The 14,913-nt window shown below is 33.7% G+C and overlaps 2 protein-coding genes across 2 annotated transcripts; both read right to left on the bottom strand.

The window, feature by feature from the left end:
• Nucleotides 1-2,380: 2,380 nt before the first annotated feature.
• Nucleotides 2,381-3,377, bottom strand: LOC146952676 (fasciclin-like arabinogalactan protein 14). Its single transcript, XM_085704526.1, has one exon. It carries the CDS (start codon nucleotides 3,330-3,332, stop codon nucleotides 2,469-2,471), a length of 864 nt encoding a protein of 287 aa, XP_085560652.1. The 5' UTR covers nucleotides 3,333-3,377; the 3' UTR covers nucleotides 2,381-2,468.
• Nucleotides 3,378-13,412: 10,035 nt separating this feature from the next.
• Nucleotides 13,413-14,459, bottom strand: LOC146952675 (fasciclin-like arabinogalactan protein 14). Its single transcript, XM_085704521.1, has one exon. The coding sequence runs from the start codon at nucleotides 14,420-14,422 to the stop codon at nucleotides 13,559-13,561; it is 864 nt and encodes a 287-aa protein (XP_085560647.1). The 5' UTR covers nucleotides 14,423-14,459; the 3' UTR covers nucleotides 13,413-13,558.
• Nucleotides 14,460-14,913: the final 454 nt, after the last annotated feature.

The raw sequence follows: 14,913 nt of genomic DNA, 5'->3' as shown, positions 1-14,913 counted from the left end.
CTCTTCAGCATCTCCATTGAACTTTGGAACTTTTCCAACACTGGTTTTCTTACTATCACTATAATCATGTGAGACATTTTTATAGCTAGTATCACCATCAGGAGGAGGAGTAGTCATGTTTTTCTCAGATCTTTGACTGTTGCACGGTTAAGTGATACACAACAGACCAAGGCTCTAGATACCAATTGAAGGTGAGAAAAACACAAGAAGGGGGGTTGAATTGTGTTTTTAAAAATTCTTCGTTTCTCTAAATAACTGAATACACTGATCAGAAGCTAAGTGAGACAGCTTCTGAAGTGATGATCAGAATCTAAATGCAGCGGAATAAAACAGAGAGAGAGAAGAAGAACGACACAAAGCAATTATACTGGTTCCTTCCACAATCCGGAAGTAGTCCAGTCCCCCTTGCACTTCCAAGGAGATTTCACTATGAGTAATATCTGATTACAAATGCTCAAGCACACAAGCAAGAGACTTCCAATGCTCAAGCACACAAGCAAGAGACTTCCAATGCTCAAGCACACAAGCAAGAGACTTCCTTTGCTCAAGAACACAATCAAGAGACTTCCTGCTCAAGCACAACTGCAAGAGACTTCCTAACTAAACAAAATTACACAGAAAATTGTTTAAGGTTGAACACTTGATGTACAATCAGAGGTGCTCACAATACAAATCAGATACAGACTCAATGGACTTAAGAATTTCTAAGATATGACTTTGAGACACAGAAATTCTAAGTGAATGCAGAACAATTTCAGCAGAGGTTTGGTACTTGTGAAAATCTTGTGAGTCTTTCGTTCAGCGTTCTTGCATTACCAATTCTCTAGGTCTTCACTCCTTTATATAGAGGTGTGAAAGAGACGTTGTGAAATTGCCAGCACACCAAAGAGTCGTTGTTGAAGCTTGATCTTTCACCAATGATCTTTTGCCTGATTTGGTTGTTGTCCTATGAAGAACAAATTTGAAATCCATTCCTTATCCAAAGGAACATCTATGCAGGCGAGACCGTATTCTGGAGCTGTTTTCTTGTCTTGAAGTGCAGACACAAAACAGAGTAGTGGAGAACGTGGTTGTACAATTCGTACAAAGTACAATGTCAACGCTTTCGTCCAAATTGCAAACACGCACCTTCAAACACCTTTGAAATGACCGTTGCAAGCTCCACTAATCCTTTGTTTGTGTTTTCGAATCCAATAGACAGCTTTTGCATTGATGATTCTTCAATACTTGATTCTTTGCAAATCCAGTTGATATTCAGCTTCTGGTGAAATGGCTTCTGATGAGGCAGCTTCTGATGATGCAGCTTCTGATGAGATGACTTCTGCAGCTTTCTGATGATGCAGCTTCTGATGATGTGACTTCTGGACCTCTTGTCTTCAGGAGCACTATTCTTCAGGAGCGCTATTTCTTCAGGAGCAGCTTGACTTCAGGAGCGCTTTTTCTTCAGGAGCAAGTTGCCTTCAGGAGCGTCCAAGCTTCAAATTTTTGTTGTTTCCATAGCTCTTTATTTGCTCATTCAGAACCAATGATGATGTAACTTTATAATTATGGTCCTGTACACTTGAACAAATATTAGCTAATCCAATTTACAATTTTTAATACCTTGTTATCATCAAAACTCTTTAAGGTTTATTGTTAAACACATTTTGTTCCAACACAAGACTCATGAATGCATAAACATATGAATCAGCCACATTCACAAAATATAAATTCCACATCTTATTCTTTTAATTATTTCAAAAGTAATAATAAAGTTAATTTTATGTTTTGCTTTTATGTGAGTGTGTCTAAACTTGTGTCCATAATCTTGTGACTATGGAAGACTTGCTCTACTCTATACATTAATTTCCTTCTATATTAGGATGTCTCATGAATTAGCAAAGGTAATCCCATGTAATACTAGATCCCATCTTTATATTGATGTATCATCTTGTATTTGTCCCATGATTGATAATGAAACAAATTGATTTGAGTTGTTTCATTCACAAAAAAATAAGAACATCGTATAATATATCAAACGATTATATATATCAATAATTCAACGCATATGGTTTATGACTATTAAGTTTATTTTTAAAAAAATATTAAATTTGATAGTCAAAATTAGTCAAAAAATAATAATAATTTGATAGTCAATATTATATGTATGTATGTATATCTGCTTGTGTGTGTGTGTCTATATATATATATATTATGAACACAAGTTGAATAAGAATTTAATTTGGGTAAATTTTTTTTTATTAAAAAAAAGCCCTTAATTAGGCTAACTTGTCACAAATTAAAGCCAAAGCCAAGGAAAAGGAAAATTGATGAAATGATATATTAAGGGGTAATCTATTTCCTAAAGTCTACAGTAGAAAGATCCACATTCCTCTTCATGTTTCAAAAAACCTCCCTCTTCATGTATTATAATTAAAATGTATACATTCTTAAACATTATGTTTTCTGCATATATATGTCACTCTACATTACATAACGACCAAGAGAGAAGCGAAGCACATCACTGCTCCAACAAAACCTACAACAATCCTTGAAGAGCTGCTAGTAGGTGCAGCATCAGCAGCAACCTCATCACCACCTGGACCAGGAGCCAAAGATGGGCTTCTTGCAGGGGCTTCAACGGGAGATTCGCCGGGCTCATCAGAAGGTGAAGGAGAATCTGAAACTTCTGTGATGGGCTCTTCAGCAGCCTCAGGAGAGCTTGCATTCTTTGCCTTTGCCGGCGGTGCTTTAAAAACAGGAGAAACATTTACATTCGTTTCGGCTGCTGGAGCGCTTGCATTAGATGGTGCACCGGTGGTTTGTGTTTCAAGTCCAGGGAACAAGATAGGTTTCACGACTTGGATTATGGTGATGTTGTAGGGCTGGGCGAAAACAACGTTCATTAGCTTAACGTCGATTGGAGCACCACTCATAGCAGATCCAACGGCCAAATCACCGTCACTAGTGCGATTAACCTTAAGGTACCCTTGTTGGTCCACGGCGATGCCTGAGGATTGGTAAAGGGTGGTCAACTGTTCGCCCTTATGCATAGCTGCATTGAGCTTCTTTGGATCGTAATAATCGAGGAGCACGTGGGTGGCCATGATAGCCTTGATAGCTTCTGGCATTTTGTCGGATATGGAAGAGATGGCGCCATTATCAACGGCGAGGATGGTGATGGTATTACGACGGTTGATTGGACCAACAAGCTTGGTTTCGTTGAGGTATTTGTTGAAGGCGGAAAACTCGGGGGTTCTATCTAGCAATTTTTGGATGTCAAATGCATGAATGGAAGAAGAAACTGTAAGGAAGAGAGCCAAGTAAATAAAAGACGAGCTTTTGAAACCCATCTTTTCTTTCGGATATTATGCCCGAAACCAAGTCTGCCTTTAGAATTGAGAGGATTATGAGGGTGTTTATATATGTTCCATGTTGTGTTTAATTAAGGTTTAGTTATTTTGAGGTTTGTGTTTCAAATCCGTTTTTGTCATCGTGACATGTGAACCTCTCTCTCTCTCTCTATGCAACTATGTTATGACAAGTTTGAATGGGTGAGCATGGTTTTCATTATTTTATTTTATTTTTCTTTTCCTGGTTTAGCATGGTTATAGATTAAAAAAAATCAAAATCAAAATTTGAAGAAATCCATTTTTTGTCATGGTGAAATGTGAACCTCTATGCAACTATTTTATGACAAGTGTGAATGGTTTAGCTTGGTTTTCAGATTTTTATGTTATTTTTCTTTGCATGGTTTAACGTGGTTTTAGGTTTAAAAAAAACAAAATGGAAAACGATGTTCATATTATTAAATAGATAGTACAATTAAAATAATCAATTAAAGCGAAATTGAAAAATTAAAATGACACTTTTTTCGGAGACAATTCTTCACGCGGATGTGATGATATTATGGTATAAAAATATTTTTAGTGTATCATGAGATCAAATACATCAGTCCTTGTATAGCCTTCAAAAAAAAAAAATCAGTCCTTGTATATTTTTTTTTTGTCTATATACTATAGTCATTAAGACTATTAAATTTTATTTGTAAAATAAGAATGTTAAATTTTATTTGTAAAATAAGAATGTTAAATTTAGCAGTCAAAATTCATATAATTAATAATAATAATTTGATAGTGTGTGTCTCTATATATATATATATATATATATATATATATATATATATATATATATATATATATCATTTTTGCTTCGATTTGTTTATATTTACACATTTGGTGCATTATTTTATTGTTGTAATTCTTATTTGTATTGGGTGTGATCCCAAATTTTCAAGAGAAGTGATATCTCTTAGTTTTAGAGGTTATTCTACAAAAGATATTTTAGTTTGAAGAGTATTCGCTATCTTGTAAATGTTACAAGCTTATCCTGTTTAAAAGCTTAATTAGTGAAAATTTTGATGAGTTTTTCTTTTGGAACTAGATGCAGACCATGTTGTTTTGGGCTGAATTAGGATAAACCTTTTTGTATCTTTCTCTAATCCCTTTGTTGAACCAAAATGTGTTTTGAACAATGCCTATGAAGTTTTGATAATAACAATGTATAAAAGAACAATTAGATATGTTAATGCGTGTTCAAGTAAGCAGGATCAAAGTATTAAATTAAGTTTTGATTCTAAAAGAACAAGATTCTAAGAACACTTAAGAGCATTTGAATTTTGAGAGAAGCTGAAGTTCTGGATCAAACTCTAAAGGATACAAGCCTCTGAAGGACTCAGATACTGAAGACCTGGACTTTGAAGAAGTGAAACTTCTTAAGGACTCGGACTTCGAAAGTCACGTAAGTATTAGTAGACTATGATCAGTTTTGTCATCTTTTGAAGAGGTCACTATCGGACTCAGATAGTACAGTTTGTCCTCTTTTGACCATGTGCAGAAACAAATAAAGAATTTCAAGGACAATAGGAATGAAACATATAATTTCTTTTGAAGCAAAGGAATTTCAAATAATCTTTCAACGATATTAACCATATCAAGAAACATTGCAACGTCTATGATCAAGCATCTCAAGGACTCAAAGTAATGTGCTGACACCTCTCCAATGTCTCAGATTTGTGTCTATATAAGGAGCTGAAGACTTGAAGAAAAATAACGAGACTCTGCATATTTTGAAAGTGTCCTATCTCTGTTAAAATCAAAGCGTATAGATACTTATAATTTCTTACAAAGTTTATATTTTGAAAGAGTCCAAACTGATTTATATTGGTTACACCTCTGATTCAAATAATATTTTATTTGATTAAGTTAGATTGTAGAAGTCTCTTGCTTTTGTGCTTGAGCATTAGAAGTCTCTTTCTTGTATGATTAAACATTTGAAGTCTCTTGCTTGTGTGTTTGAGCAATTGTAATATTTAGTGATTATAGTGAAAATCTTTTGAACGTGCAAGGAGACTAGACTACTCTCGATTTGTGAGAGAAACTAGTATAAATTGCTCTCTCTCTCTCTCTCTCTCTCTCTCTCTCTCTCTCTCTCTCTATGTGTTTTGATTTTAAACCGCCTCATTCATAACTTTATCTCTGACTTTGAACTGAAGCTTTAGACTCTGATCAGTTTAAAAACATAGAAAAAGTTTAGAAAAGTCAACACAATTCAGCCTCATTCTTATGTTTTTTCTCACATTCACCATTTATCTCCTTTACTTTATTTGTTATTTATTTTACCTCACCATCTCAAATTTTCATATTTGTTTAAACTTTTTAATAAACACTTTATTTATTTGGTTAAACATTTTTTTTTAAGTGCTTATTTTCAAAACATCTTAAAGAACACAATTCACCCCCCTCTTGCGTGTCTGAAGTCACTCGTTCAACAATATGACCTCTATGTTCACTCTTGTTTCAAATTTATAAGTGTAGATTTTAACATAAAATGGGAGGTCTTTTAAAAAAAATATAAGAGGGGAGGAGAACCACAATTTCATTCCTAAGAACGAGAATTTGTTACTAAACTTTACTTACCTTCCTGCCGAACCCCGAATTACCAGAATCTCATTCCCCAGAGAACCAGAGTGTTAACATAACAAAAGTTTTTACAATGTTATACCTTTATCTCTATAAATTTATATGTCACTGTAACAAAAAAATTCTTTTGTATGTTAATTTACAATATCAATGAAGTATTATTGCTTCTTTTTCTATTGTGTCTTTTATTTTTTCAATTATTTTAATTTCTCTTTTCCATACAGCTATAATGATGAGTAGTTTTGTGATGTGTAATTTAGGCAAATGCACCAAATCGTACCAAGTAATAAAGTAGTAAATTAATCGTCTTCACATGAATTGTCGTTCAACTCGGTAATTAGCGGAATCTATTTAGAAAAGCAAATAAAAGAGAGAGATTTGAAGTCGTTGCAGGGTTTAATTTTTCCTACCCAATGCGAGATTAGGTTTGGTTGATTAGATGTTTAACGGCATTAGTGAATCCTTGAATCCTCCCTTCGTCTTTATTGGAAATTAAATATAGAAATCATTAGTTTATAACTTGTCTTATGTTTGGATTTAAGAAAGTAGAACATAACCCCGTGATGAATCAGTATAGGTTTATTTAATCCCCGCAATTCAACCATTTACAATTGCGGGGTTCCCTTAAGATGAGTTATAGCCCTAAATTCATACTTAGATTCAATTATATTAGAAACTAAGCAATTCACTACTGTCTTGGTCGAATGGAGGTGAAGGTTGTCAATCCTAATATTGATCCATCTAAGATACGATATAGGAACAAACATATACGAATTAAATTAAAATTTAGATTATAAACTGAATAAAAATTTTATTAATATAATCCTGAAATTCCGGCACGTTAGTTTTCAGATGTTTTATAAGATGTTCCAACATCAGACATAAATTGCTAATGTTGAGTGTAATGTTTAAAACATCGTGCTAACAAACATAACCAAAATGATGCAAACATAAAAGACAAGAAAGTAAATGGCACATGTGAATTGTTAACCCAGTTCGGTGACAAACACACCTACTCTGGGGACTACCAAGTCAGGAAGGAAATCCACTAGTGTAGTCCTTATTCTAAGTTCTCAGCAAACTCCAAGTTCACAACTTAAGACCTAGGACCTACCTATACTGACTTCAACCCAGGAACTCCTATATCTGAGATCCCATCTCACTTCCACTCAATCACACACCCTGTGATTATCAGAATACAAAACGATGATGAAGTTACCTTTAAACACAAAATACCTCCGTGCTTCAAAGCTTAGAAGTAGTGTACACAATTACAACTCAATAAAACACAATCCTTATCATGTATCAAGGTGACACAAGAAAAAGCTCATAATTCACAATGACTCAAAACCCTAAAAAGCAATAATATCAAAATGACGGCTTGAATGATTAATTAGGTCTTGCGTCCTTGTATATACTGATACAATATGGGCTAGATAGTCTTAGTGGGCTTCAGAAAACAATACTGATCCATCAAAAGATCAGCTACACGCGAATCAATAACAAACAGATTGTCTCCTAGAATGTCGGAACATCTTCAGGAACAATCCAAACACATCCAAAGTTTCCTAAAATATTGTCACTACTTTAGGAAATAGTAACACAACTGATTCTGTACAAAAAGCACGCATCTTGGCCAACAAGTAAAAAAGTGTGGATTCCTTAAAATGATAAAGCGCGCGTAAATCTTGGCACATAAACAGAGCACACTGAACCGTGCCAGGATGTTGGAACATCGTATCCAAAAATATTTGTTATTTTTTTGTAATATTTTTCATAACACCAAAAAAATGAAATTGTCTTATATATAATTTTAAAGTATTTATAATTTAAAGTTATACCTTTAGTGTTATGTGCCTTAAAAATTAATTGACATTGTAACACATATTTACGATATTAACATATTTAATATATAAATATTTAAAAATTGTACATAAGACAATTTATGATTTATTAACATTATTAAAAAAAGTTTACAACAAAATAATTTATTTTTTTATCAATACAATTTCACACAGTATAAATTTTACATATACAAATGTTTACTGAAAAACTCATTAATATATAAGTCATAAATATAATGGTAAACTAAAATGAGTTCCTTAAAAAACAACCATTGGAAGTTCCTTAAAAAACAATCATTGAGAGTGATACGATCCATGGGAGGAAATGGATTTTTCCGTCAAATGCAGAAAGCAAACAAAGATATGGAAGAAAAATAGTGTGGGAGAACATAAGTTAAGGTTCACTTTAGATGATTAATAATTAATTTGAACCATTAGATTAGAACTAAAATGAAGGGATAAGATTTGGAGTAACTTAATAAACTTACTCTTGGAGTCAATGGATTCCTTCTCATAAATATAATGGTCAATTTTGTTATTAGGTCTTATTAGAGTCGTGGTAATGTTTAATGAGAGTTCAATAAACTACACATAGATTTGACCAAGCCTAGAGGATAAATAACTATTTTCCTACATATGTAGCATTATAAAGGAAGTGGTGAGAGAGAGAGAGAGATGACCCCAAGGTCTAAATGGAAAAATATGGTTAAACATCCACTCCCTCAAAAATAGAAATGCGAAGAATATGGAAACAACAACGGATCTAGAAATTTCCATTAGTTGGGAGCAATATAATATATCATAATTTTTTATACACAACCATAAAAATGCATAAATCAGAAAATAGTCGCATTAATTATCATTACCATATTGGAGATCACAACTATATCATTATATATCTATAAAATTTAACACACTTACAACTATTTCCATTAGTTTTTATTTGATTTTTTCTGAGCAAAATACAAATTTTTATTTTTAATACTATAAAAATATCTCTCTATTTATATGATAAACAATCATTCAACATTTCATCTTTCATACCATTATGCATTTAATTCTTTACATATAAAATATTTAATATTTTTGTGGGGGCAACACATAATATTTAGTTGAATAATAATAAGAAATGAGGTAGTGGGGGAAACTTCCCCCGTTTTCATATATGTGTGTCCTTGCATGGGTAGATGAGGGCTAAGTAATCACACTTACAAGTACAATTTTACCTTCAACTCCCCCCATTTTCATATATGAACATATCATATATTCGGGAAGGAAAATGCTGAGGTGCACGACAAAAAATTTCGTTAAAATTGCACGAATCATTCTTCTCTGCAATTGATCTTGTTAGATAGTAACTATACTTTCTACCCGTACGATGCACGGGTCCTGTCAAATGAAATAAATACCAATAATTTAGATTATACTGATATCCATTAGTTAAGAAATATGGTGGAATGAGAACATTCTTTTAAAGTAACTCTTGAAATTACAACTTATAATCGAACATGCGTAAACACAAACTTTGAACGATAAATTCAAACATGTTTAAGTGATTGCTCTTGACTTTTACTAATAGTCATTGCTAATGAAACGTCCCAAAGGAAATTATCTCTGTTGAAGCTTGAAAGGAATTTTTATGTAAGAAGGTGTCAAAGATAACCAAGATATGAAATCTTTATCACCAATATTATTTCCTAATATAACATTTCCTTCAAGCAAGCATCTTCCCATCCTTGTTATTATTAGTCTTGTTCCATTGCATAATCATAATATCTCATCAATATTCCTTAATAGCTTTATTGACACTCCAACTTTTAATCTCAACTTTGAATTTGGAAGTACCAAAGTAGTAATTGTGTTCTGAAAATCGGGGGTAGGAACATCATCAGCTGCATCATCATCCATGGTTTGTGAATATGGAGTATCATAACTTAAATATGTTTTCTCTTCACATCGAAGAGAAAACAAAGGTGACATTTTCTTCAGCTAAAAAATAAATGAATTGTCTCTACTATTCGATTTAATTTTCAAGATTTTCATTAAGTTGTTTTACGATAACACAACAATCTATATTTTCAGAGAAATTTAAAATATTATTATTTTACTACTTAATTGCTATTACATTAAAATGACTATTTTAGCGTAGAACTAACTACCAGGTAGTATTGCTCAAAATAAAATTACCAGGTAGTAAACATCTTTTTTTTTCCTAAAAAATAATAGCCTCATTTTTCTAAAGAATGAATATTTTTAAGTAATTTTTTGTACCAAAATCTGAAAAAAGTAAATGAATTGAATATAACAGGAAAAGCAAAGGCTTCAACTTCTTCTAAAAAGAAATTGACAACAAAATGAGAACTTAATAATATTAGAATGAACACATCATAACATAGAAATGTGAAGTCTGTGGCTGTGGCTGGGAGTTTTTCCTCGGCACATGTGGTTTTGTGATAATGAAACCAACCAACAAAAAGCATTAAGTAACATGCTTCAAACTTAAAAAAACACATTACCAACATGGATCCCATTCTATCAAACCTTGTTAATAATAGAACAAAACAAACATCAAACTGTCAAAAGTTTATCTAATGTAGTACACTGTGAAATAAAAAATAAACAAAAATGAAAGGATTCAAGTCACATATTGATCCATATGACACTATGCACATAATTCTTGAGATCCACATTATACAAATATTATGTAAGTTTAGAAGAATGGAGAGTTGGAACTTAAAAGGAAGAGTGGTATGAGAATAATTGTCATTGACATGAGATTAGTTAAGGATATTCCATGGTCTCACCTTTTACACTTTGGTATGCAACACCCTTGATAAATTTGAAGTTCATTCCACAAAAACCACAAAACTGAAAAATAGAAATAAACACAGATCTATTTATGAGATAAACATAACAAAATAGCTCAGATGAAAAGGAACCATGCCAAAAATGTTGAACGCAATAATGAGGAAACAAAAGAACATTCACACAAATAGAATATGAATGTAAGAGCTTGAAGAATCAAATAGTTAAAGAAACAAATATATGATTGAAAGAAGACCTGCTGATTTAGTCTATAATGGTCGGAATCTCAATTCCTTTCTCAGATATCTCAATCCTAATTCCACCATATTTTATCAAACACAAAATTACATACCGCCTACACAATAGAAACATATAAAGAAATCCTAAACTCGAAAAAAATTAACAAAATGAAAACGTTCAGGGAGGAGACGAGGAAAAAATCAAATAAGAAAAATGATGAGTATAAATTAACAAAAAAAAAACCTAGCAAATACTTTGATTTTGCACAATCAATATTAGACTAGTCAGTCTCTTATTTCACAATTTGTCCTGCAATGTTCTTGATCAGGTTCACTATACCACAATACCTGGCACGTTGATAATCACTAAAATCTGCAACAATTCAACACTAAATATCATCATAAATAAACACAACAAATGTTAAATTAATCAAGAGAGAAAAAGATAAGAAAGGAAGACTTTTGGGAGGGTTAGTGGTGTGAGTAGCGGTGATATGCAATCAAGATAAGGAGAATGACCGTGAGTTTGAAAAAATTTATCAAGAGAGATTTGGATTTCAGATGAGGGGATTGAATAGCCTTTGTCTAAGAAAGAAGTAAAGAAAAATAAATGATTTAGTTGCTCTCATTGTAATAGTGAATGATCAGATAACATAAGAGAAGCATTTACAACCATTACCTCAACGATTGAAACCAAATCGTCACCGAAATGCTATCCTAAGGCGTGGAGTAATTCAGAGGATTTGAAATTACCTCATCCGTTGGAGAAGAATAACCTTTGTGCCTCGCTGTGACTGCCACAACTCATTATGGCTCGGCCGCTGAGTTCATGACCACCGGAATTGAAAAAGGAAGACACGAAATAAGGGTGGGAGGATGGCATTAACTTTCCAGAGGAGAAGGACGAATAAGAGGAAGACACAGAGGATTAAGAGTGGCAGATTTTGTTGAGAATATGGCGAGTTCCTCATTGCTCGTGAGGACGAGGCTTAGAGTGAGGGAAGAAGAGAGGTTTAAAAAAAGAAGAAGAAGATGATTATCATGAATTTTTTTAAAGGAGGTGGGTCCCTGCAAAACGTGCATAAGATTTTTTGCTTTCGAAATAGTAGTAGAGAATGGTTGAGACGAGATGTGATTGTATAATTCCAATTCTTGTCATCGGTAAACCAAAAGACTTAGTATAGGACATGTACATTTGGGAAGAAAATTTGAATTTGAAAAAGCATTAAATGAGGTCCCTCTAGCTTGTATAACACTCCTTTAATCTTTGGAGGGAAAAGCCAAAAGCTATTAGGGTTTAGAAAAAGCTTGACCTAATAAGCTTTTATAGTAAGAATGATGTTTTGACATTAGGCACATGAGCTTATAATGATTTATATTTAACTCCTCTTTTTCACAGAATAAAATATGAATTTGTAGTGTGTTGGGTGTTGTGATAGTTTTTATCGGTGCAACGATGACAATGATGATGATGGGGCTACCGACAGCAACAACAACTACAATTATAGATTACGAGTCATTGTATAATTTATATTATTTTATTTTATAAAATCATAAGCCACCAAGAGGCTCAATAAAAAAGTAAATTGTGTGCCATGAACATTGTCGTGCAAGAGTCGTGCATGAAATCTCTCGTGCCATATAACAACTCTCATTTGGGAAAATCTGTTTATAACAAAAAGTGTGCTCATGATGATACACAAGGACACGAATCTCCTATAGATACATTTGAGAACCAATAAAAATGCCCAAATCCATGTGGCAAATTAATGGTTGGAACATTTTGTGTCTACACTTTATTACATTCCTATTAAATCGTAAAGTAAACATCAAAAAAGAAATTTATTTCGTGGCCAAAATTTAATTACATTCCATTAATTTGTAAGCACATACACTACAATTATATATATGAACACAAGTTGTATTTTTTTTTACCAACAGAAACTTATATTCTTTCATTCATAACAATATTCGTAATACAAGATGGAATCCAATCAAAAACGTGGCGACTAGCATACAATTTTGACTCCCTAGCTAATGTATGGGCAACAAAATTTGCTTGTCTCCTAGCAAAACTTATCTTAAAGTTTGGGAAATGAGTTAAAAGTGATCTACACGTTGACATAATGTTGCCAAATTCGGACTGGTTTTTGGTTCCATCAACTATGCTATCCACCACTAGCTTACAATCTAGCTCAATAAGCACATTTGAAAGACCCAATTCACCAAGCTATAAAATAGCCTCTTTCAAACCCAACGCCTCAGCTTCTAAAGGAGGTGGAGTACACTCAAACCATCTTGAAAGTGCTTTAATAAATAGACCTTGAGAGTTTCGTATACACATACCAACACCGAAGCATTTCTGATCACTAAATAGTGCCGCGTCGACATTACACTTGACATATCCTTCCTCCGGTGGCTGCCAGCTGATATTTTGCTGTTGTACCTGCTGCTATTCACTGTTTAACAATTTAACTTTGGGTATTTTTTTTAAAAGCCCTAAATTAGGCATACGTGTCACAAATTAAATCCAAAAGCAAGGAAAAGTAAAATGGATGAAATAGTATATCAAGTGGTAATCTATTTTCTAAAGTCTACAGTAGAAAGATCCACCTTCCTCTTCATGTTTCAAAAAAACTTCCTCTTCATGTATTATAATTAAAATGTATACACTCTTGAACATTATGTTTTATGCATATATCACTCTACATTACATAACGACCAAGAGAGAAGCGAAGCACATCACTGCTCCAACAAAACCTACAACAATCCTTGAAGAGCTGCTAGTAGGTGCAGCATCGGCAGCAGCCTCATCACCACCTGGACCAGGGGCCAAAGACGGGCTTCTTGCAGGGGCTTCAACGGGAGATTCGCCGGGCTCATCAGAAGGTGAAGGAGAATCTGAAACTTCTGTGATGGGCTCTTCAGCAGCCTCAGGAGCGCTTGCATTCTTTGCCTTTGCCGGCGGTGCTTTAAAAACCGGAGAAACATCTACATTCGTTTCGGCTGCTGGAGCGCTTGCATTAGATGGTGCACCAGTGGTTTGTGTTTCAAGTCCAGGGAACAAGATAGGTTTCGCAACTTGGATTATGGTGATGTTGTAGGGCTGGGCGAAAACAACTTTCACTAGCTTAACGTCGATTGGAGCACCACTCACAGCAGATCCAATGGCCAAATCACCGTCACTAGTGCGATTAACCTTAAGGTACCCTTGTTGGTCCACGGCGATGCCTGAGGATTGGTAAAGGGTGGTCAAGAGTTCGCGCTTATGCATAGCTCCATTGAGCTTCTTTGGATCGTAATAGTCGAGGAGCACGTGGGTGGCCATGATAGCCTTGATAGCTTCTGGCAGTTTGTCGGATATGGAAGCGATGGCACCATTATCAACGGCGAAGATAGTGATGGTATTGCGGCGGTTGATTGGACCAACAAGCTTGGTTTCGTTGAGGTATTTGTTGAAGGCGGAAAACTCGGGGGTTCTATCTAGCAATTTTTGGATGTCAAATGCATGAATGGAAGAAGAAACTGTAAGGAAGAGAGCCAAGGACAGAAAAGACGAGTTTTTGAAACCCATCTTTTCTTTCGGATATTATGCTTGAAACCAAGTCTGCCTTAAGAATTGAGAGGATTATGAGGGTGTTTATATATGTCCTTGCTATGTTTAATTATGGTCTAGTTATCTTAAGGTTTGTGTTTCAAATCCATTTTTGTCATGGTGACATGTTAACCTCTCTCTCTCTATGCAACTATTTTCTGACAAGTTTGAATGGTTTAGCATGGTTTTCACTTTTTTATTTTATTTTTCTTTTCCTGGTTTAGCATGGTTTTAGATTTAAAAAATAAATTTTTTTGTTGAAGAAATCCATTTTTGTCATGGTGACATGTGAAACTCTCTCTATGCAACTATTTTATGACAAGTCTGAATGGTTTAGCATGAATTTCACTGTTTTTTTCTTCTTCCTGGTTTAGCATGGTTTTCACTTTTTTATTTTATTTTTCTTATCCAGGTTTAGCATGGTTTTAGATTAAAAAATAGTCAAAATCAAAATTTGAAGAAATCCATTT

Source organism: Medicago sativa, chromosome 1 (genome assembly GCF_051527215.1).
Source record: "Medicago sativa cultivar Bolivia chromosome 1, Bolivia_mono, whole genome shotgun sequence".
NCBI lineage: Eukaryota > Viridiplantae > Streptophyta > Magnoliopsida > Fabales > Fabaceae > Medicago > Medicago sativa.
This window is presented reverse-complemented; position numbering and strand designations above follow the sequence as displayed.

What these genes read in the sequence shown, in the direction of transcription:
- LOC146952676 (XM_085704526.1), bottom strand. Translation starts at nt 3,332, where the DNA reads ATGGGTTTCAAAAGCTCGTCTTTTATTTACTTGGCTCTCTTCCTTACA.
- LOC146952675 (XM_085704521.1), bottom strand. Translation starts at nt 14,422, where the DNA reads ATGGGTTTCAAAAACTCGTCTTTTCTGTCCTTGGCTCTCTTCCTTACA.